Source organism: Camelus ferus, chromosome 26 (genome assembly GCF_009834535.1).
Source record: "Camelus ferus isolate YT-003-E chromosome 26, BCGSAC_Cfer_1.0, whole genome shotgun sequence".
Taxonomy (NCBI): Eukaryota; Metazoa; Chordata; class Mammalia; order Artiodactyla; family Camelidae; genus Camelus; species Camelus ferus.
In genome coordinates, this window is record NC_045721.1 from 3600790 (window position 1) to 3617884 (window position 17095).

The 17095-nt window shown below is 41.4% G+C and overlaps 1 protein-coding gene across 2 annotated transcripts in view; it reads right to left on the reverse strand.

The window, feature by feature from the left end:
* Positions 1 to 15162, reverse strand: part of IDO2 (indoleamine 2,3-dioxygenase 2) — a 58734-nt gene extending 43572 nt beyond the window's left edge. Inside the window, exons 1-2 of one of the 2 annotated variants that reach the window (XM_032468692.1) lie at positions 14857 to 14989; positions 978 to 1073 (exon numbers count right to left, since the gene is read on the reverse strand). In XM_032468692.1, coding sequence (XP_032324583.1) covers positions 978 to 1073; positions 14857 to 14955 — 195 coding nt within the window. In that variant the 5' untranslated portion in view covers positions 14956 to 14989. Of the gene's footprint in view, positions 1 to 977; positions 1074 to 14856 lie in introns of both variants that reach the window. The other variant, XM_032468693.1, reaches the window with a different exon arrangement.
* Positions 15163 to 17095: the final 1933 nt, after the last annotated feature.

The following is a 17095-nucleotide window of genomic DNA, read 5'->3' on the forward strand; positions in this document are numbered from 1 at the left end:
TTCAATTTTTTTTAAATCCTAAAAAATTGGAATTGTTCAATTTTTTAAGAATCCTAAAAAAAAACCCTCAAATATCTCTGAAATCACATGACACTCCAAATCGGTGTGATTTAAGACAGATGAAGAGAACAGAGGGAAATATAATTATTTATTGAACACAGTTGTGTGGCAGGAACTATGAAAGGACTATTCCAAAAGTCATTTAGTTTTCATGGAAGTTCTAGGGGCCCAGAATTCCTCCCACTTTATAAATAAGGGAGCAGAAGAAGTGACCGGTTACTTGTTAAGTAGTTGTTAAGTAACTTGGTCAAGGTTTATAGCGACTAAGTGGTGAAACTGAGAGTCAAGGTCTCCCTGAGTCAAGGTCTGCGTTCTTCCCATCGCACCTTCTTATAATTCCCGCGGTGGTTGTCCCCGGGACCAGGACTGGTCACCGTTCCTTACAGACTCTTGGAAAGTGTCGCACATCTTCTCTGATTAAATGGCGTTTATAGACTTAGCAATTATTTCTGAAGAACCAGAGAACCCTGGCTTGATGACTCAGGAAGTCTCTGACCCAGCTCTTCTTTGAGACCCCAGTGGTCACTCCGAGTGGCCTCACGCGGAAGGAGGGGAGCAGAGCACTGATCGTGGGATTTGGATGGAGGACACCATTTCCACGTCCCTGCCTGGCCAGCCCCGGCTGAATCGTACCTAGCACCTTGCTGGCAGTTCCCAACCAGATTGTCTTCCTTTTTGAAACAAATTCTTAAATGCTTATGTTCCAGGAATTGTTCTGTGCAGCCTCTGAAAAGTTTAGGGAAACATACTTGTCATATCAGAAATGAATGTCATGCTGTTCCTCACGCAGGATGAGTAGCTTCCTGTGATAGGTCAGTTGACCCAGTGCCAAACAGTTGAGAGAGGAAGGCCGTGTGACGATGAAACCTGGCCTGACCCTAAGGAGGGGGTCAGGAAGAGAACACAGAAAGTGGTACCTTATCCACTTGAGCTCGAAGCTGGCCGCTCTCAATCAAGTGAGGAAGTTGGTTGGCAATCTCCATCCATGGCCGATAATGATCCGGAAGCTCTCTCTGCATTCAGAAAATAGACATCTCAGGGTTTGAGAACTCTCCGGGAGGAAGCCTGGGGTAGTGGCTGCTTTCAGATTTCAGTCTGAAAGCAGAATTCAGGTCAATTCAGTTCGGCAAATATTGAGAATTCAGTCTCTGTGGGGCACTGTACTAGGTACGGCAGAGATACACAGGTGACAAAAGCACAGCCCTTGTGCTTAAGGAACACGTAGTCTCGTGAGGGGTAAATACAGTGCAACCAGGCGCATCTCAGTGCAGTATCATATGCTCAGCGACTAATGTGCATGCGAGCTTACGACTTGCAGAGGAGGAAGTGGCTAATTCTGTCAGCTGCTCTAGAGAATTAAAGGGAAATATTCATAGGAATATGACAGTTAGGGCCAAGATTACGGTCTGAAAGTGACTTTTTTTAGGTGGCAGTTTGAAGATGGGAAGGAAGTGAAACGGGATTGTGGTTCAATAGAGATAACTGCTTCTTGGGACTACAGGTGATTCAGTGTTACTAGAAGATAAAGCTTAAGAGAAAGGAGGGTGAAATACAAGGGCGGAAAATCAGACCAAGTGGGCTTTGTGTGGAATACATCAAGACTTTATTTTTATGGATGTTGGTGACATGGTTCTATCTGAATTTTAGGAAGATCATTTTTCTGGGAGGATTTTGAGATACAAAGTCAGACTAGGAAGCTTTTGAAATACTGTTCAAAAACTGAACTTACACAATGACAGTGAATTTGGAAAGAAGGAAAATATTCCCCAAAAAATTGGAAAATAAAACTGAAATGATTTGTTTTAGGGGTGGAGTTGGGGCGGAAGGCAAGACGATTCCTAGCCCAATAGCATCCTTTTTTTTTTTTTTTTCCCCTCTCTGGGCCCACAGTTTGGCCAAGTAGAACAGAGACTGGATTTCAGCATTGACTCTATCCCAAGAAATGACAAACTATGGCAAACTGCCTGTTGTTATAAATAAACTTTTATGAGGACACAGACAAGTTCATGTGTTTCCATGTCATCTGTAGCTGCTTCCACATGACAGTGGCAGGGGTGAATTGTTGGAACAGAAACCACATGTTCTGCAAAGCTTGAAGTATTTACTGTTTGACCCTCTACAGAAATAGTTCGCCAAGTCCTGGTCTAGCCCCATGGTCTGGGCCTCCTTTTTCAGAGGACCCTCTGCACTAACTGAATGTCGTGTCTCTGGGAGGAGAGGAGGTGAGGATGGTTTCCATTTATGAATCAGGTGACTGAATGGGTTGGTGAGAACACACATTGAAATAGACACGTGACAGATGTCAAGGAGAAGGTGTCCAAGTCATGAATTGATTTTTAGATTCTTTCCAATTGAAAATGTCTGTGGGATGTCAAGATACGGCTGTAGACTGGGCAGTTGGAATACATAGTGGGAAGTTCAGAAGGGAATTGATATTAGAAATATGCAATTGGGAGGCATAATTTTCCACATTGCAATTTCCACATTGCGGTCAAAACCCCACAAGAGGGTAGAGGTCATTAGGGAGAAATTGCAAAGTGAAAAGAGAAGAAGGCTTGGATTGGCACACTCAGGGATACTCACAAGGCGGACAGAGGAACCGAATCCAGCAAATCAGATCAGAGATGGCTCAAAGAGCCGGAAGAGAATAAAGAATAAACCTACAGGAGTCAAGACATTAGAGGATTTCCCAGAAGTAGAGACTCATCAGAAGGCCAAAAGCATCATTAAAGTAAGACTATCCCTTTGAAAAAAAAAAGAACAAACCCAAGAGTCATGTGTGTGTATATATATGCATATCCCAGTCATTCTATATATAAGGCACAGAAGTTTAGGTCAGGCTCATGGAAACAGGGTTCCAGTTTTAGTATGTTGAGGAGGTAAGAAAACAGATTGAAAATGTAAATTCCTTTTTTTTTTTTTTTTTTTTTTTAGGAAAGCCATAAGGCAGTAACAAAGGGGAAATTTGTGTTTGAGGGTGATTTCCATTTAAGAATAAGAAACTGGCGTGGTTTATGGTCTGCTGCCATCAGAGGCAGAGACAAAATAAAAGGCGAGAGGGAGAAATTAAAAGTAAAGGGTCAAGAGGAAGAGGAGGAGGAAGGTGAGGAGGAGCCCAAATGGAACATCTGGTTTGACGCAACGGAATGAGAAAGCTTGGAGTTTACGGGACTTTGTTTCTTGTGAACACATTTTCTCAGCCAGTGGGAATAGCAATTCAGGTCACGTGGCTTGAGGAGCGGGGTGAGTGCTGAAATAATTAGAGAAGGGAAAGGAACAGGAAATTCAATATGTAATATCCTGTGTATATTGTAATGATATTACAAACCTAGGGAAGTTTGAAAACTATAAGTTTGGAGAGATATAGCTCTATATGAGGCATAGATCTTATACCCAGAAGTCACTTGTTGAAAGTCCTCTGCCACTCAGAATCTAAAATGAATCTGGGTGAACCTAACACCCAACATGGAATCTCTGAAAACTGGAGACTTTATGTAACCCCTCCTTTTCTGTCTTGGACCTTGACTCAATTCAGGACCAGTTGGGCACCCTTTACCGGCTTTCCCAGTGAATCCAATTGACACCAAATGTGATCATTTTCAATTTTTAGTATAGATATTATCCGGGGGGGAGGAATTTTCCCCTCCACACATCTTGATTTCTTGTGGCTGGGCTAAATGTAAAATTGACCCAAAGCAGATTAACAGGAGAAAAATAAATTTTAGTTCGTGCACTCACACGAGTCTCGTAGAAATGAGACTTAAGAAGTGGCCAAAGCAGGCAACTTTTATACTTTTTGACAAACAACAAAATTGTGAGGAATTGACAGGACAAAGAAGCTTAGCCTTTGGGGACTTAATTAATGAAGAATCTAAACAGAGTTAGGGCTCGGGGTGGTCAATGAAGGAGGTAACAGGTTTGCTTATGCAGGCTTCTCGGCCCGAATTCCCTACCTCTGGTGATAAAGGGTGTCTTTCTACCTTCAGGTGCAGGGAAGGCCCTCTCACAAGAGAGATTTACTTCCTGCTTAGGGAGAGAGAGAGGAAGAACGAAGTCCCTCTTGCATTGACTCTAAGTAACTTTAATTCAAAATAATCAATATGCCTTGAGGCCTATTTGAGGGTAGCTTGCCCTGGGCCCCAGCAACTTCCTCTCAGAAGAAATCACATCAAGGTCTCCTCTTCATATGTGCCTCACCCTGTACCCCAGCTTCTGGGAGGAGGCAGTCTCCTGTGCTCCCCCTCCTCTTCTCCCAAATAGAAAAACATTTATAAGCATGGGGGTTTGATTTTCCCTAGCCATGCTCAGCGGTGGTGCAGAGTCGAAAAAGGCTGATAAATGAAACTGACCCATGTCTGGGGACTCACAGCGTCGCAGCAGAGTTAATAGTGGCAGCGAAAATAAAGGCAGAGAGATTTATGCTAAACTGACTCTGAGCTGGCAAATTTTTCTTCTCATCTGCACGATGCATATGTTTCACGAGCAAAACTTGAATGCAGTTGCAAAGACAATGGACAATGATGTTTCCAGGAGATGCAGAGTGAGTATTCAGACGGTCCTTTTAAAGTGGGTTTTGTAGGGGGCAGGGGTACTGCTCAGTGTTAGAGCACGTGCTTCACATGTTGGAGGTCCTGGGTTCAACCCCCAGGACTTCTTTTAAAATAAAAATAAACGTAAAAAAGATAAAATGGGTTTTATGAAAAGTTGTAACTACATCACCACCTCTGTCCTTCTTCTTTGATGCCTAGGGAAGGGATCATGTTCTGGGAATTAAATTAAAGCTTCCTGGATTTCTGCTTCCTGGCTTGCATGGACACCCTTAATACTACATTTTGCCTCAACCTAGGATACACTCTGTTCTTTCATGTTTCTTGTTCTTTCCCTTTAGAGTCCTAGCATCTTCTTTCCCTTCCTCCTCTTCTTCATCCTCTCCCTTCTTTGGACTCCCATATCGCTTGGGGTGCCAGGTGTGGTCCCCATCCATCATCCCTTGGAAGCTTGTTAGACGTGCATATTCCTGGGCCCTGACTCCAGATGCATTGCATCTGAAACTCTGGCCCGGGACCCAGCGGTATGTGTTTTAGCAAGCCCCGGAGGTGAAGCTAATGTACCCAAAAGTTTGAAAGCCATGAACGTGGGAACCTTGAAAGTAAGGGGAGGAGAGCTTTTAAAGCTATTTCGCAGTCCGTTAAAAATGCGCTCACCCTCCCAATGGGCTTTTCCTCTAGAGATGGAAGAAAATGTTGAATTATGTAAAATTATTTTTTGATTCCTGGATTTTAAAAAAATATTTACAGTATGGGGGACAGGATCAGTTGATGAGATTTTTCACTAACTACCACCCTTTTGGTGTTAGTTAATACTTACCTGTCACATCTGTTTTAAAACCTGTATACACTTCCAGTATTCTAGTAATGACTGTTACTAATTGCTTATAGTTTTTCACTCTCGTTAACAAGTCTGAAACAGTCATCCTTACACACGTATTTTTAGGTGGTTTCTCATTATTAGGACAGATTTATAAAAGTGGATTTACTGGATTAAAGATTCTGCACACGAACAGGTTTATACTGTAGAGCACAGGGAACTGTATTCAATATATTGTAGTAACTTATAATGAAAAAGAATATGCAAATGAATATGGCTATGTATATGTATGACTGAAAGATTAGGCTGTCCACCAGAAATAATTGACACATTGTAAACTGACTATACTTCAATTAAAAACAAAAAGATTCTGCACATGGAAAGCTTGAGAACTACTTCTTTTACTTTTTAACAGAAAAAGTACATGAATTAATAATCGCAGTTATAGTATGCACTATATACCAGGAGTGCCAGTTTATCTATGATTCTCACAGCACTGTGCATTACCAAATTTTTTTGTTTTGTTGTTTTTAAGTTATAATACATGTTGTATTATTTGCACTACAATTCTATAATATTTCAGTATCTAATAAACTTATTAAAATAGCCATCCAAAAATACACCTTTCTCAGAAATGGTGATTAAAAATAGTGCAATCCATGTTTAATGGAAAGACAGCCAAAAAGCACTAAATTTACAAGATGGAAAGTAAAAGTGTACTAATTCTTACCCTCCCGTCTAGAATGACGACCCCTGGAAGTTTGTTACGTGGTTTTCCAGAATCTGTGTATGCTGTCATTCTGTTGTTTAAATTTACATTTCTATGATTATTAATGAGTCTGAATATCTTTTCCTGTGCCTCGGTCATTGCATTTTGGGTGCGTTGTAAAATAGGCATTCGGACCAAGGTAGTCAGATGAACCAACATTTTCATTATGCCACTGGGTTTTAAAGGACACTTAGAAAGTTCCTAATATCATTTCTTTTAGATTATCTCTAGTTTAATTGTTGGTTCTTAAATCTTTAATCCATCTATGGGATAGGCCGTATTATCTCATTATTTCCATTTTGAGATAGAGGAAGTTCAAGCCAACAGAAATTGTATAACTTTCCCAAGGTCACACATCTGGTCAGTGGCCAGGTCAAACCTCTTCTGACTCCAAGTTCAGTGTACTTTCCAGTATGTCCTGAAAGTAAACATGGGGACAGACAGTGGGCCGGGGAGATGAGGGGCTGGGGCAAGGGGACCAGAAGTCGAGAGACGCTTCACATGCTTTTCTTCCTCTCATTCCAATGATTGGAAGACCCAGAGGTGTGATGGACAGGAACATTCAAATCTTTGGCCTTCCTTTCTTAATAAAAATCACGTTCTTGTTTTAGGTTATTTTTTTCCTGGACTTTTACATCTGTCAAAGTATGATTTTCAAAAAGTTAAAAAATGACTCATATGTATATGGAATGTATGGCCAAGACAAGTGAGGTGGCAACAGTCTGGGGAGAAATGATGGTGGACTGGACCAGGTGGAAAAGAAAAAGGTGGACAGCTAGGAGATACAACTCAGAGACAGCGCTGAACCACTCATCTTCCAGTGAATCAATGGGGGAGAGTGAAGATTATTGCGAGGCTCCCATGCAAAATGTGCAGTTAAGGTTCACACAAGGCTTGGTTCAAACTGAGCACCTACCAATGAATGCTTTCTCCTGTTATATTATTATACATTATAAAGGGGCTATCACAGGAAATAAGAAAAACTCAACTCTTAATGAAATATGAGAGAATGGTATCTATCAGTCTTGCTCATGAAAATCTGAATCGAAACCCCATTTGGAAAACTGTAAAAGATCAATTTTATTTTTTGTCTAGACGTGTGAAAACTAAATGACCAATAAGCATAGAGGAAATGAAAAATGTGATTAAAAACTTACCACCTAAAATTTCTTTGGTCTTACGATCAAGTTCCATAGGATAGACAAAGATGAGAAAGCATCCAAGGGGGTCTCATGAAGATAACATAACCTCAGGACTAACCCTTGAAATAGACTGTATGTATGAATACAAAAAGGTAACTCTTTTTTTTTTTTTTTTTTAATAGAGGTACTGGGGTTGAACCCAGGACCTTGTGCATGCTAAGCATGCGCTCTAGCACTGAAAAAAGATAATTCTTAAATAAAATATTGTCAAATTGAATTCAATAATATATTCAAAGATCAATCAATTTGGAGCATTATTATATTTTGTTATTGGGAAGTTATTATTATACACAAAATGAGAAAAACTCAGAAAAAGTATAGAAAAGATTTGGAGAGAACATTTTGATAAGCTGTTTGAGGACACACCAGAGTAACAGTAAACGGTTGCTCAGATGCCTTCCAAGGTGGAACTTGACAATGATCAGGTTTTCTTCTCTTTACTTTTTCTCTCTCTCTCTCTCTTTTTTCTTTTTTTTGCTTTTTCCTAAGGGATAGGTAAACATATTTGGGACCGAAGCCCAGTAGCCGTGGACAGCAGCCGCAGGAGAGAGTTTCACGGTCTCTGTCCCTTCCCTGCACCCAGAATGAGAGCTCAGGTGTTTCTATAATAAATACTGGACAAATAGTAAAAACTTTTCATAGACACCAAATCAATTCACTCATCTATGGGGCCTCCCCTCCCCAGATCTTTGGTTCTGGTCCCATACTTTCAATGAAAATTTTCTTTAGTCTGGAGTACAGAGTTTCCATTAATCTTTTTACTCACATCTGTATCCTTAGGCCTCTACCTAAGTGCCTGAAAAAAAAATTCACTAGATTGAAACAGTAAATGAAATTCCAGTACAAAATTGAGGGCATAGTAAATCAGGCAAGGGACATTAACTGGACGCTAGAGAGAGAGAACAAGTGGCTGGAGGTTAAAATGAAGGATGGGGAAGTGGTCCAAACAATTGCCCTCAAAATTAGCTGATGGTTACAAGTTAGTTTTAGGAACAAGATACGAAATGTTTGCGCAGATGGTTTGCTTTGAATTCAGACAGCAAGGGTAGATTAGACACAGATGTTTTAGGTATCAGTTTAATGTACAAAGAGAGAAAAACTGAAATTAACCAAAATGTCTGGTGTGCCATTTAAATGTCGCAGTGCTGTATCGTGCAAATGGGGTTTAATGAAACCATGAAAATTGTATTATTAAGACTGGTTAATTTCAGGCAAAGGTTTATTATTTTATAGCATTGAGTTAAAAATGCACAATGCAGACTTTGATACGCAACAGAATTACAACTTTACAACTTGGCAGGCACACACACAAGTACCTGCCCCGACATACACACCCTTAGATAAATTGCACCCCCGACACCAACGGTATTTTGATTTTGTGGTGGAGCTGTGAATAATGAGTGTCCTACTCTTTTCCATTTTCCAATTTTTGTTTAATATGCTTTTATTTGTTTAGTAAGAGAATCGCCATATTTAGAATATTTTCTCATAAAAATACTGTGACTAATGAGGAATCATACTTCAGTAGTCTCCCAATTTCTAAAGATCAATAATAACATAGTCATTGAAAGTAAGATTTCAAGCAGAGGATTGTCCGTTTATGGCACTCATTAACCTGAGATTATAGATAATTGAAAGATTTTGTATCAGTAATGGGGGTCATAAGATGTTATTAAAAGCAGTTGGGAGATACTTACAATAATTGTATGTTTCAAAATCATATTGACACATACTTTGATAACTATTGATGTAATTACAGTATGAAATGTGATAAAATACTCCATTTCAAGTTGATCACAATTTAGGAAATCTAGGCTGCATGGTAACAACTTAATCCTGTTGTCAGAAGAACGCAGAATTGTGCCTCACCTCGTGTTTAGTTCTAGACTCAAACCGCAGAGTGTCAGAATTATGAGGGCTTTTATGTAGGAAGATCTGACTTGTAGTGGTTGCTCACTCTGATCCTCACAGACTGCCCAGGAACTGTTATCCTCACACAACCAAAATAGGTCAAAAGAGACCAAATACGACTTCTAGCTTTAAACCCAAGAAGAGATTTAGCTGGACTTCAGAATCATCTCAGCACAGCTGTTACAGCGTCTGTCTATGCCGTTAAACAGAATGTGTCACGTTAACTACCTACTGTTTCTCAACTAGAGTAATGGATAGAATTTCCTTAAAGGAATAATTTTCATGGGTCCCCGAGAATAATTTCCCAAAGATCCAAAGACCTCAGTTGGAAAAAAAAAAAAAGAAGAAGAAACTAAAATTTTACTTTACGGAAACATCTTCCAATTGCAAGTTATCTCTGTAACATAAAATGTTTCCTTTTAATATCTAGTCAGAGAAGAAAAACACAAAATTAAAAATCGTATTTATGTGCTCTCTGGAATGTATCTTTGCTTCCCTTTCCTGTCCCACTCCGCAGGCAACCACTTCAGAAACGTGAATCTAGCTGATCCTTTTAAATCGAAGCAGAGAGAAGAGGTCTCTTCTCCTATGTGACTGTGGTCACATGATTACAGTGCTCGCATTTGGAAAAACAAGTCTGGAAATTCAGCTCCTGTGGCTTAACTTAACTGTCTACCCTTTGCCCATATGGTGACTTCTCATAGTCTCGCTTTCCTCTGATTTTTTGTTCTCAATGAAGCATAGTCGATTTACAATGTTGTGTTAATTTCTGGTGTCCAGTATAGTGATTTATTTATGCATATTTATATACATATATATTCCTTTTCATATTCTTTGCCATTTTAGGCCATTACAAGGTATTGACTATGATTCCCTATGCTCTACAGGAGGGTCCTGTTGTTTATCTATCTTGTATGTAGTAGTTAGTCCTCTGATCTTAAAGCTACAGTTTGACAGCGTAGCATGTGAATTTTCTTCAGAACATCGAGGTCAGACTGGTGAACAGTCTGCTGCCAAAACCCATCAGTACTTAACCGGGTCCTCGTGCCTCCTTGACCACTCTGTGTTTCACACCTTCATGTCTCACTGTCTTTCACCCTCCCACGCCTGGATGCTCAGCTTCGAGATATTCGGGACAAGACAAAGCTTTAGTTCCCCTTTTGTCCAGGTTCCCCCCTCCCTCTGTTTCTTCACCTCACTCCCTGTAGTGGGTTGAACAGTGTGCCAACCCCCATCCCCCAGCCCCGACCGGCAAACATAAGTCCACTTGGAAACTGAATGTGGCCTTATTTGGAAAAGGGTCTTTGAGGATGTCATTGAGTTAATGATCACAAGATGAGCTCATCCTGGATCGAGGCGGATCCGATGGCAGTGTCCCGACAAGAGAAGCTGTAGGCAGGAGGGAAGGAGATGCAGGTGCAGAGAGAGCAGAGTGATGCTGCCACACCAAGGAGCACCTGGGGCCCCGAGAAGAGGGAAGAGACAAGGATGGGTTCTGCCTTCGAGCTTTTGGAGGAGGAGTGGGCCTGGCGACGCCTGACTTCAGACTTCTGACCTCCGGAACTCGGAGAGAACACATTTCTGCGTCCTAAGCCACCAAAATGTCGGTAATTTGTTACAACGGTCCTAGGGAATGAATTGACTCCCTGAGCCTCCTTTTGACTGGAAGTAGCAGATATTTTTCCAATGCTCGATTTTTGCCTCCTTTCTCAGATCTGGCAGCTCACCTCCACATTGTCTTACGCTTTTCTGCAGCTCAGATATTCTGAGTGAGGAACTCTCAAGTTGTTTCGTTGTTCAGAATTCCAGTTTCTAGAGGTCTGTCTTGGCTGTCTCTACGTCCACTTCCTTACCCCTGTCCACCCGGTTCCCCCTTGGCTCCTCTCCCTTCTCCTGGCTCCTGAATTTTGGCACAGAAGGAAATCCGTATCCCACCAAACACATCTTTCTTTATTGATCTGCGCTAAAGATTATGAAATCTGATCTCTTTGTGTCTCTCTCCACTGTATTACCCTCATTGCCTCAAATCCCCGTTCGCCACGATCAGGCATATGCCCCAGACAACAGCAGAGATGGCAATAATTTTCTCAAGGAAATATCTGATTTCTTCCTACCACCACTTTGTATCAGGAAACTGTAGCCTCCTGTGTTAATTATGTTTCTGTTCTGCTTTCGAAGCAGCTTGAGTCCACCACTTCTCTTAGGTGCTTTGAATTTCTACAGAAGAGTATGTATTTTTCCCAAATGCTTGCTTAATGACCGTACAGAATAAAGTTCGCGGCTTCCCCATGACTATTTGCGCCGTTCCTTTTCTTCTGCTCCGTCGCACCTTTAAAATGTCCCCCTTCCTTTCTGTCTGTATTTAAACTGCTTCGAGCTCTTCTTACTGTTTCTCATAGTTTGTTAGGCTGGAGATTCTGAATTAGCTTCTGGCTGGGATCCTGGCATCAGTATTTATTTTACTCTCCCCAGTGAATTTTGGTGTGCAGTCCAGGAACACCTGCTCTCACTCACCCTGCACATAATGTTCTGCTAGGAATATATTCATTTATCAGATGTGTGAGATGCAAACTCTGAGCCAACGTTCAGGTTCTCTCAGTCCTACTGCAGTCCGGTCTCCTGCTGTCGTCTCTCGTGACCCCACTTTTCCTGTCAAGCTAATTTCCTCATCTTCTTTATGTCTAAAGAAAGAGCCCTCTGTACCCACCCACCCAAACACATGCAAACACAGGACCTGTGCTCTGGCAAGGGAGTTTTGTGGCTTATGTAGGGACCTGGGTCTGAAAGCTGGCTGTTTTCCTCACTGAAACACAAGACTCTGGAAATGTTTCAGAGTTTACAGAAATAGTGGAGGAGAGTATTTGAAACCGAGTCCGCCCTCCCACAGAGCCAGAGTGTTTGCTGATTCATTGGCTTGACTAAGTTTTCTTCGCAGAGACTTTGGAGTAAGCCTTTATGGTAAGTTAGTAAGCAAGCTTGCTGGAAGAGCATGCTGGGGTATGCCCTCGGCATGGTCAGTATCTGATATTTCCCAATGTGTCGTCAGTTGTGACACCACTGTGGCCTGGTGATGGGTGGTGACAGATTCTTTCCTGATCAGTTGAGCAAGCCTGATGCAGATTCTGGTGTGTGAAGACTCTTCCCCAAAATGGAGATGTTTCACATTCTCCCACAAGTGAAACCAAAACTCAAAGAAAGAATTGCAATCTTTGGCACTCTGACATAGGGCTGCGAGAGTAGACCCAGTTTTCCAGGAAGTGTTTCTGTGAGCTCCAGAATGGAATTCTCCTCTCTGGGTACCCATCAGCCGAACCGCAGGACAGATACAGTCTTGTGTTGGCTCAGCAAGCCACAAGCACTCAGTGGTGGCATTGTTTCCCATCTGGTTTTCTTGTTTACAAGAAAGGAAACGGAAGAGAAGGGTACACAGTGATGGTGACCTTACCCCATCAGGGCTGGAGGGTAGCCCTAGATCTCCATCTAAATACATGTGAAAGCTGAAGGGCAGGCAAAGCTTCTGATTCATTCAAGATCCCAAGGGTTAGTCAGTGTGAGGTAGGGTGACTGAATAATTCTGGTTTGCCCAAGACTTTGCTGGGTTAGCATGGAAATTCCTGCATCTTGAAACCCCTTCAGTGTCTAGCAAAAGGACATTCTTTTTTTTTTAATTGAGATACTTTACAATTTTTTAATTGAGGTATTTTTTTAAATTGAGGTATTTAATTGAGGTAGTTTACAATGGTGTGTCAGTTTCTGGTGGACAGCATGATGTTTCAGTCATCCATATACATCCATATATTCCTTTTCATATTCTTTTTCGTTAGAGGTCACTACGAGATACTGAATAGAGTTCCCTGTGCTGGACAGTAGGTCCTTGTTGTTTATCCATTTTATATATAGAAGTTAGTATCTGCGAATCTTTGAACTCTCAATTTATCCCTTCCTACCCGCTTCCCCCCCCACCGGTAACCATAAGTTTGTTTTCTGTGTCTGTGAGTCTGTGTCAGTTTTGTAAATAAGTTCCAGTTGGACATTCCTGGTCACCCTGGTGGCAGTGTCAGAGAACACAGTCCAGTGTTCTGGGTTACAACTTTCCTCTGCACTCTGAAGTCATTGCTTTTTTTAAAATTGTTGTCTAGTTGATTTACAATGTTGTATTGGTTTCTGGTGTACAGCATAGTGATTCAGTTGTATATATATATATATATATTCAGTTGTGTGTATGTATGTATGTATGTGTGTGTGTATGTATATGTGTGTGTGTGTATATATATATATTCTTTTTCATTACAGGTTACTAAAGCCATTGAATATAGTTGGTTTCCTGTGCTATTCAATTGACCTTCTTGCTTATCTATTCTGTACATAGTGCTTTGTATCTGCCAATCCTGAAGTGATTACTTTCAACGCTCAGGTTACTTGCAGACCTGTGACTTGCTCTCACAACTCCCAGCTCTACAGAGGGCTTTGGGGACCAGCAACTAGGTCCTGCCTTCGTCTGTATTCCTCTGTTAACATACTCAGGTATTTGATAAAAGTTTATTGAATTCCAGCCCATTCATTAGTCACAGTTAAAGGACCAATGAGGCCGATGGAAGGAAAAAACTGGATCTAATAAGTTACGGCCATGACTGCAACGTGGGGTCCCTGGATTCTTCATAGTAGCCTTGAGCCTTATTTATGACGTAGTAGAAAAAACATGTCAAGCATCCTGAGTACTCACTCCCTGCCTAACCGCCTCTGCCTCTTTGCTCCCTCCCACGTGCTAGTGGAGACCGTTTTGATAATTTGCTTTCTTTTCTTTCTTACCCCAAATGCTCCCTGCAAATAAATTCCATGTGGCACTTAAAAAAAAAAAAAAAAAGAGTCCTGAGTACCACTAGTTCTGTTTTTGTTGCTAATATGCCTCTGGGCGGGCTACTTCTGGTTTCAGCTAGTCCAAATACAAAGGACAGGGGTGGGACCAGATGGTTTCCAAGTTTTCTGACAGTTTTAACATTTTAGACCTCACACTACGTTCAAAGATTAAACAGGGTTAACTGATGAAACAGAATTGCATTACAGGTTGACCGATAAGAACGGTTAAGTAATAAGCACTATTTGTTCTCAAGTGTTCTTTCCTCTTCTCGGCAATTTCTGTGAATCCCTAACCCCCCTACCAGCCTCAGTGGCACCCAGTGTCTCTTGTGTTCTCTGTTCTCTTCCACTAGCAAGTCAAGATAAATTGATCTGCCCATGCAATTAATCTTTATCCGACTTCTGTCTTAGTTTTTTGTTTTTTGTTTTTTTTGATAACTGCCCATTTGTTCCTAAGTTTACTGGACTGATTGGCAGTCCTTTAAAAGAAACGGAGAGTAAAACATCCCATTTGAACTGCTCTGCTGTGGCTGTCACGCCTCTTGCTGCGCGTTATGTGTGTTATCTGTCTCATGTCAGCGGCTTGGCACTTACATTGCACCTTTCTTAAAGAGCACATGTATTAAACAAACAAACCAATCAGCATCTCAAGAAACCTTTTTCTGACTTCGCCCAGGGCTCTGTCCTTACCAGAGGACTTGGAAGAAGAAAGCCATAGTCTTCGGAAATGTGAAATCTTCCTAAAGTCAACGATGGTGTTGTCTTCAGATTCGGACTCTGAGGCTCCATAATTTTGTTTGAAGTGTCTGCACCAAAGCTGCTCCTGAAGAGACAACTGCTCCAAAGCTGTGCAGTTATCTCGGGAACAGGGGAGAACCTTGGTCTGAGGTTGAATTCCACACTGCCGTGGACTTTCTCCTTCACAAAGCTGAGTAAGCAAGTAAATGCTGCTGATTAAAAGAAACAGGCAAACAAAACCAGCTCAGAAAAAAAAAAAAAAAAACTCTTTTCTTTTCATGCTTGTGAATATAAGATTTGATTTGTTTACTTGTTTGTTTGTTGTTTTTGATTCCAAGCCATTCCTCTTTTCACTAGATCTGACTGCCAGGCTGTCTGTCAAAGGTACCATCAGGGTTTGAATTCACTTTAATGTGTACTGATTGGCAGTCTTTTAAAAGAAGTTTAAAGAAGTTAAAAGAAGTTAAAGAAGTTAAAAGAAGATGAGAAGTTCCAGGCAATAGACCTGCACTGTGAAAATTCCGAAAACGCTACGTTTTGCCCAGCAGACCCTTCACTTGGGTTGTAAGGTTGTAAACAAATTTATTTGAAAAGTAATTTGTCTATACACATCTTCTCCTCCCTCCCTTTCTCTAAGATAGATAGAAAAACTAAGGGCAGAACATGCTCTGAGAATTCGCGTAATGGTTCTCACGGAGGATGCAACCTGGAAGGTTCGTGTGGTCAAAAGTAGCCTAATGGATTTATGGTTCCTTAGCCCCTAAGAGCCGTCCTCAGTTACTCACTGCCCTCTCAGCCCAGTAACCCGACCAGTCACAAAGTTCAGTTTCTGATGCCTCCTAAATGCAACTTGTCAAATTTCCTATATGAAGTCTTGTTTTTTCCTTCAGTCTCACATGAGAAGAAGGCACAGGTGTTTTTGCTTCCTCTAGTCACGTTATTTTTCATCCGTTCCCTCTGCACCCTCTCAAGAATTTACTGTAACATTATAAAGGCACGGAATCAGAATATCAGAACTGAAAGTAACCTTACTCAATAAGTGATTCAGTTCAACACTCACAGTAAACTGGGAAAACCTGAGATTTATGGGAATGAAATGACTTAACAAATGTCCTTATGGGAGTTGGCATCAGAATTGACCTAGAACTTGGACCTGCTGCCTCTCAGCCCAGAACTTTCCCACTCAGTGCACTCAGCCAGGCGACCTGGCTGTGAATTTCGACTCTGTTTCCTCCTTAGTTAGCGGAGTTTTTAACAAGTGGCTTAACATTCCAAACCTATTTCCACCTCTGCGGAAAGCGGTAATCCCAGTGAATAAAAGAGAAATCTTACGTAAAGCACCTAGCAGATAGGTCACAGTAAATGCTATTTTTCTCCTGTTCTTTTCCCCGCATTCTGCAAATCTATTTTTAATGTCGTATTTTTTTCTGGTTTCCTTTCCGATTAGCCTGACTACATCTTTTCTGTTTCAGTCGCTAACTCCTTTTCCTAGTTCAGACCGAAACATCTAAATATTTGCAGCATTATTATAACCCATTTATCTACCTCACTGTTCTTACGGATTTGCATCTGATCTTAACCATTAATTCTATGCCCAGGTACCTAAGTCTGCATCTTCAGCCTTGACCTTCCTTGCTTCCACATTCTAGGCCCTTGGAACGTGGTGGGCCAGTGACTATCTCAGGTCCTGCCACAAAATCGTTCAAGAACTCCTCACTGTAAGTTAAATAAAGCTCACATTTCCTTGGCCTGGCATTCAGTGTCCATCACCTGACCTCTAAACATCCTTCTGGTTGTGCAAAATTCTTCTGTCCCCTTGAACCTCTTTTGACATCATGTTTCAAGTTCTACCTGGTTTGCTTGTTACTAACATTCAAGCTTTGTATTTATCTCATCTTTTCTATTAGATTGTAAGCTCCTTGGCGAAGCCGTGTTTAACTCAGCGCTGTCTTTCCTTTAGCAGCACGTGCAGTGTCTGGAGTTCCATATATGTTTGTTAATCAGTCATCTCTCAGCATCTCATTTTTAGAGCTGGTGTCTGGATGCCAGGGAGCAGCTGGCGGTCTTTTCTGTTGCCCCGCCGGAGCACCAGAGACTCGCTCTGCAGTAAGGGACACAGTGGCCACGTGGAAATTTGCTCGTCATCTTTCTTATTGACAAAGAGGAAGTTGGTTAGACATAATTGTGCCCA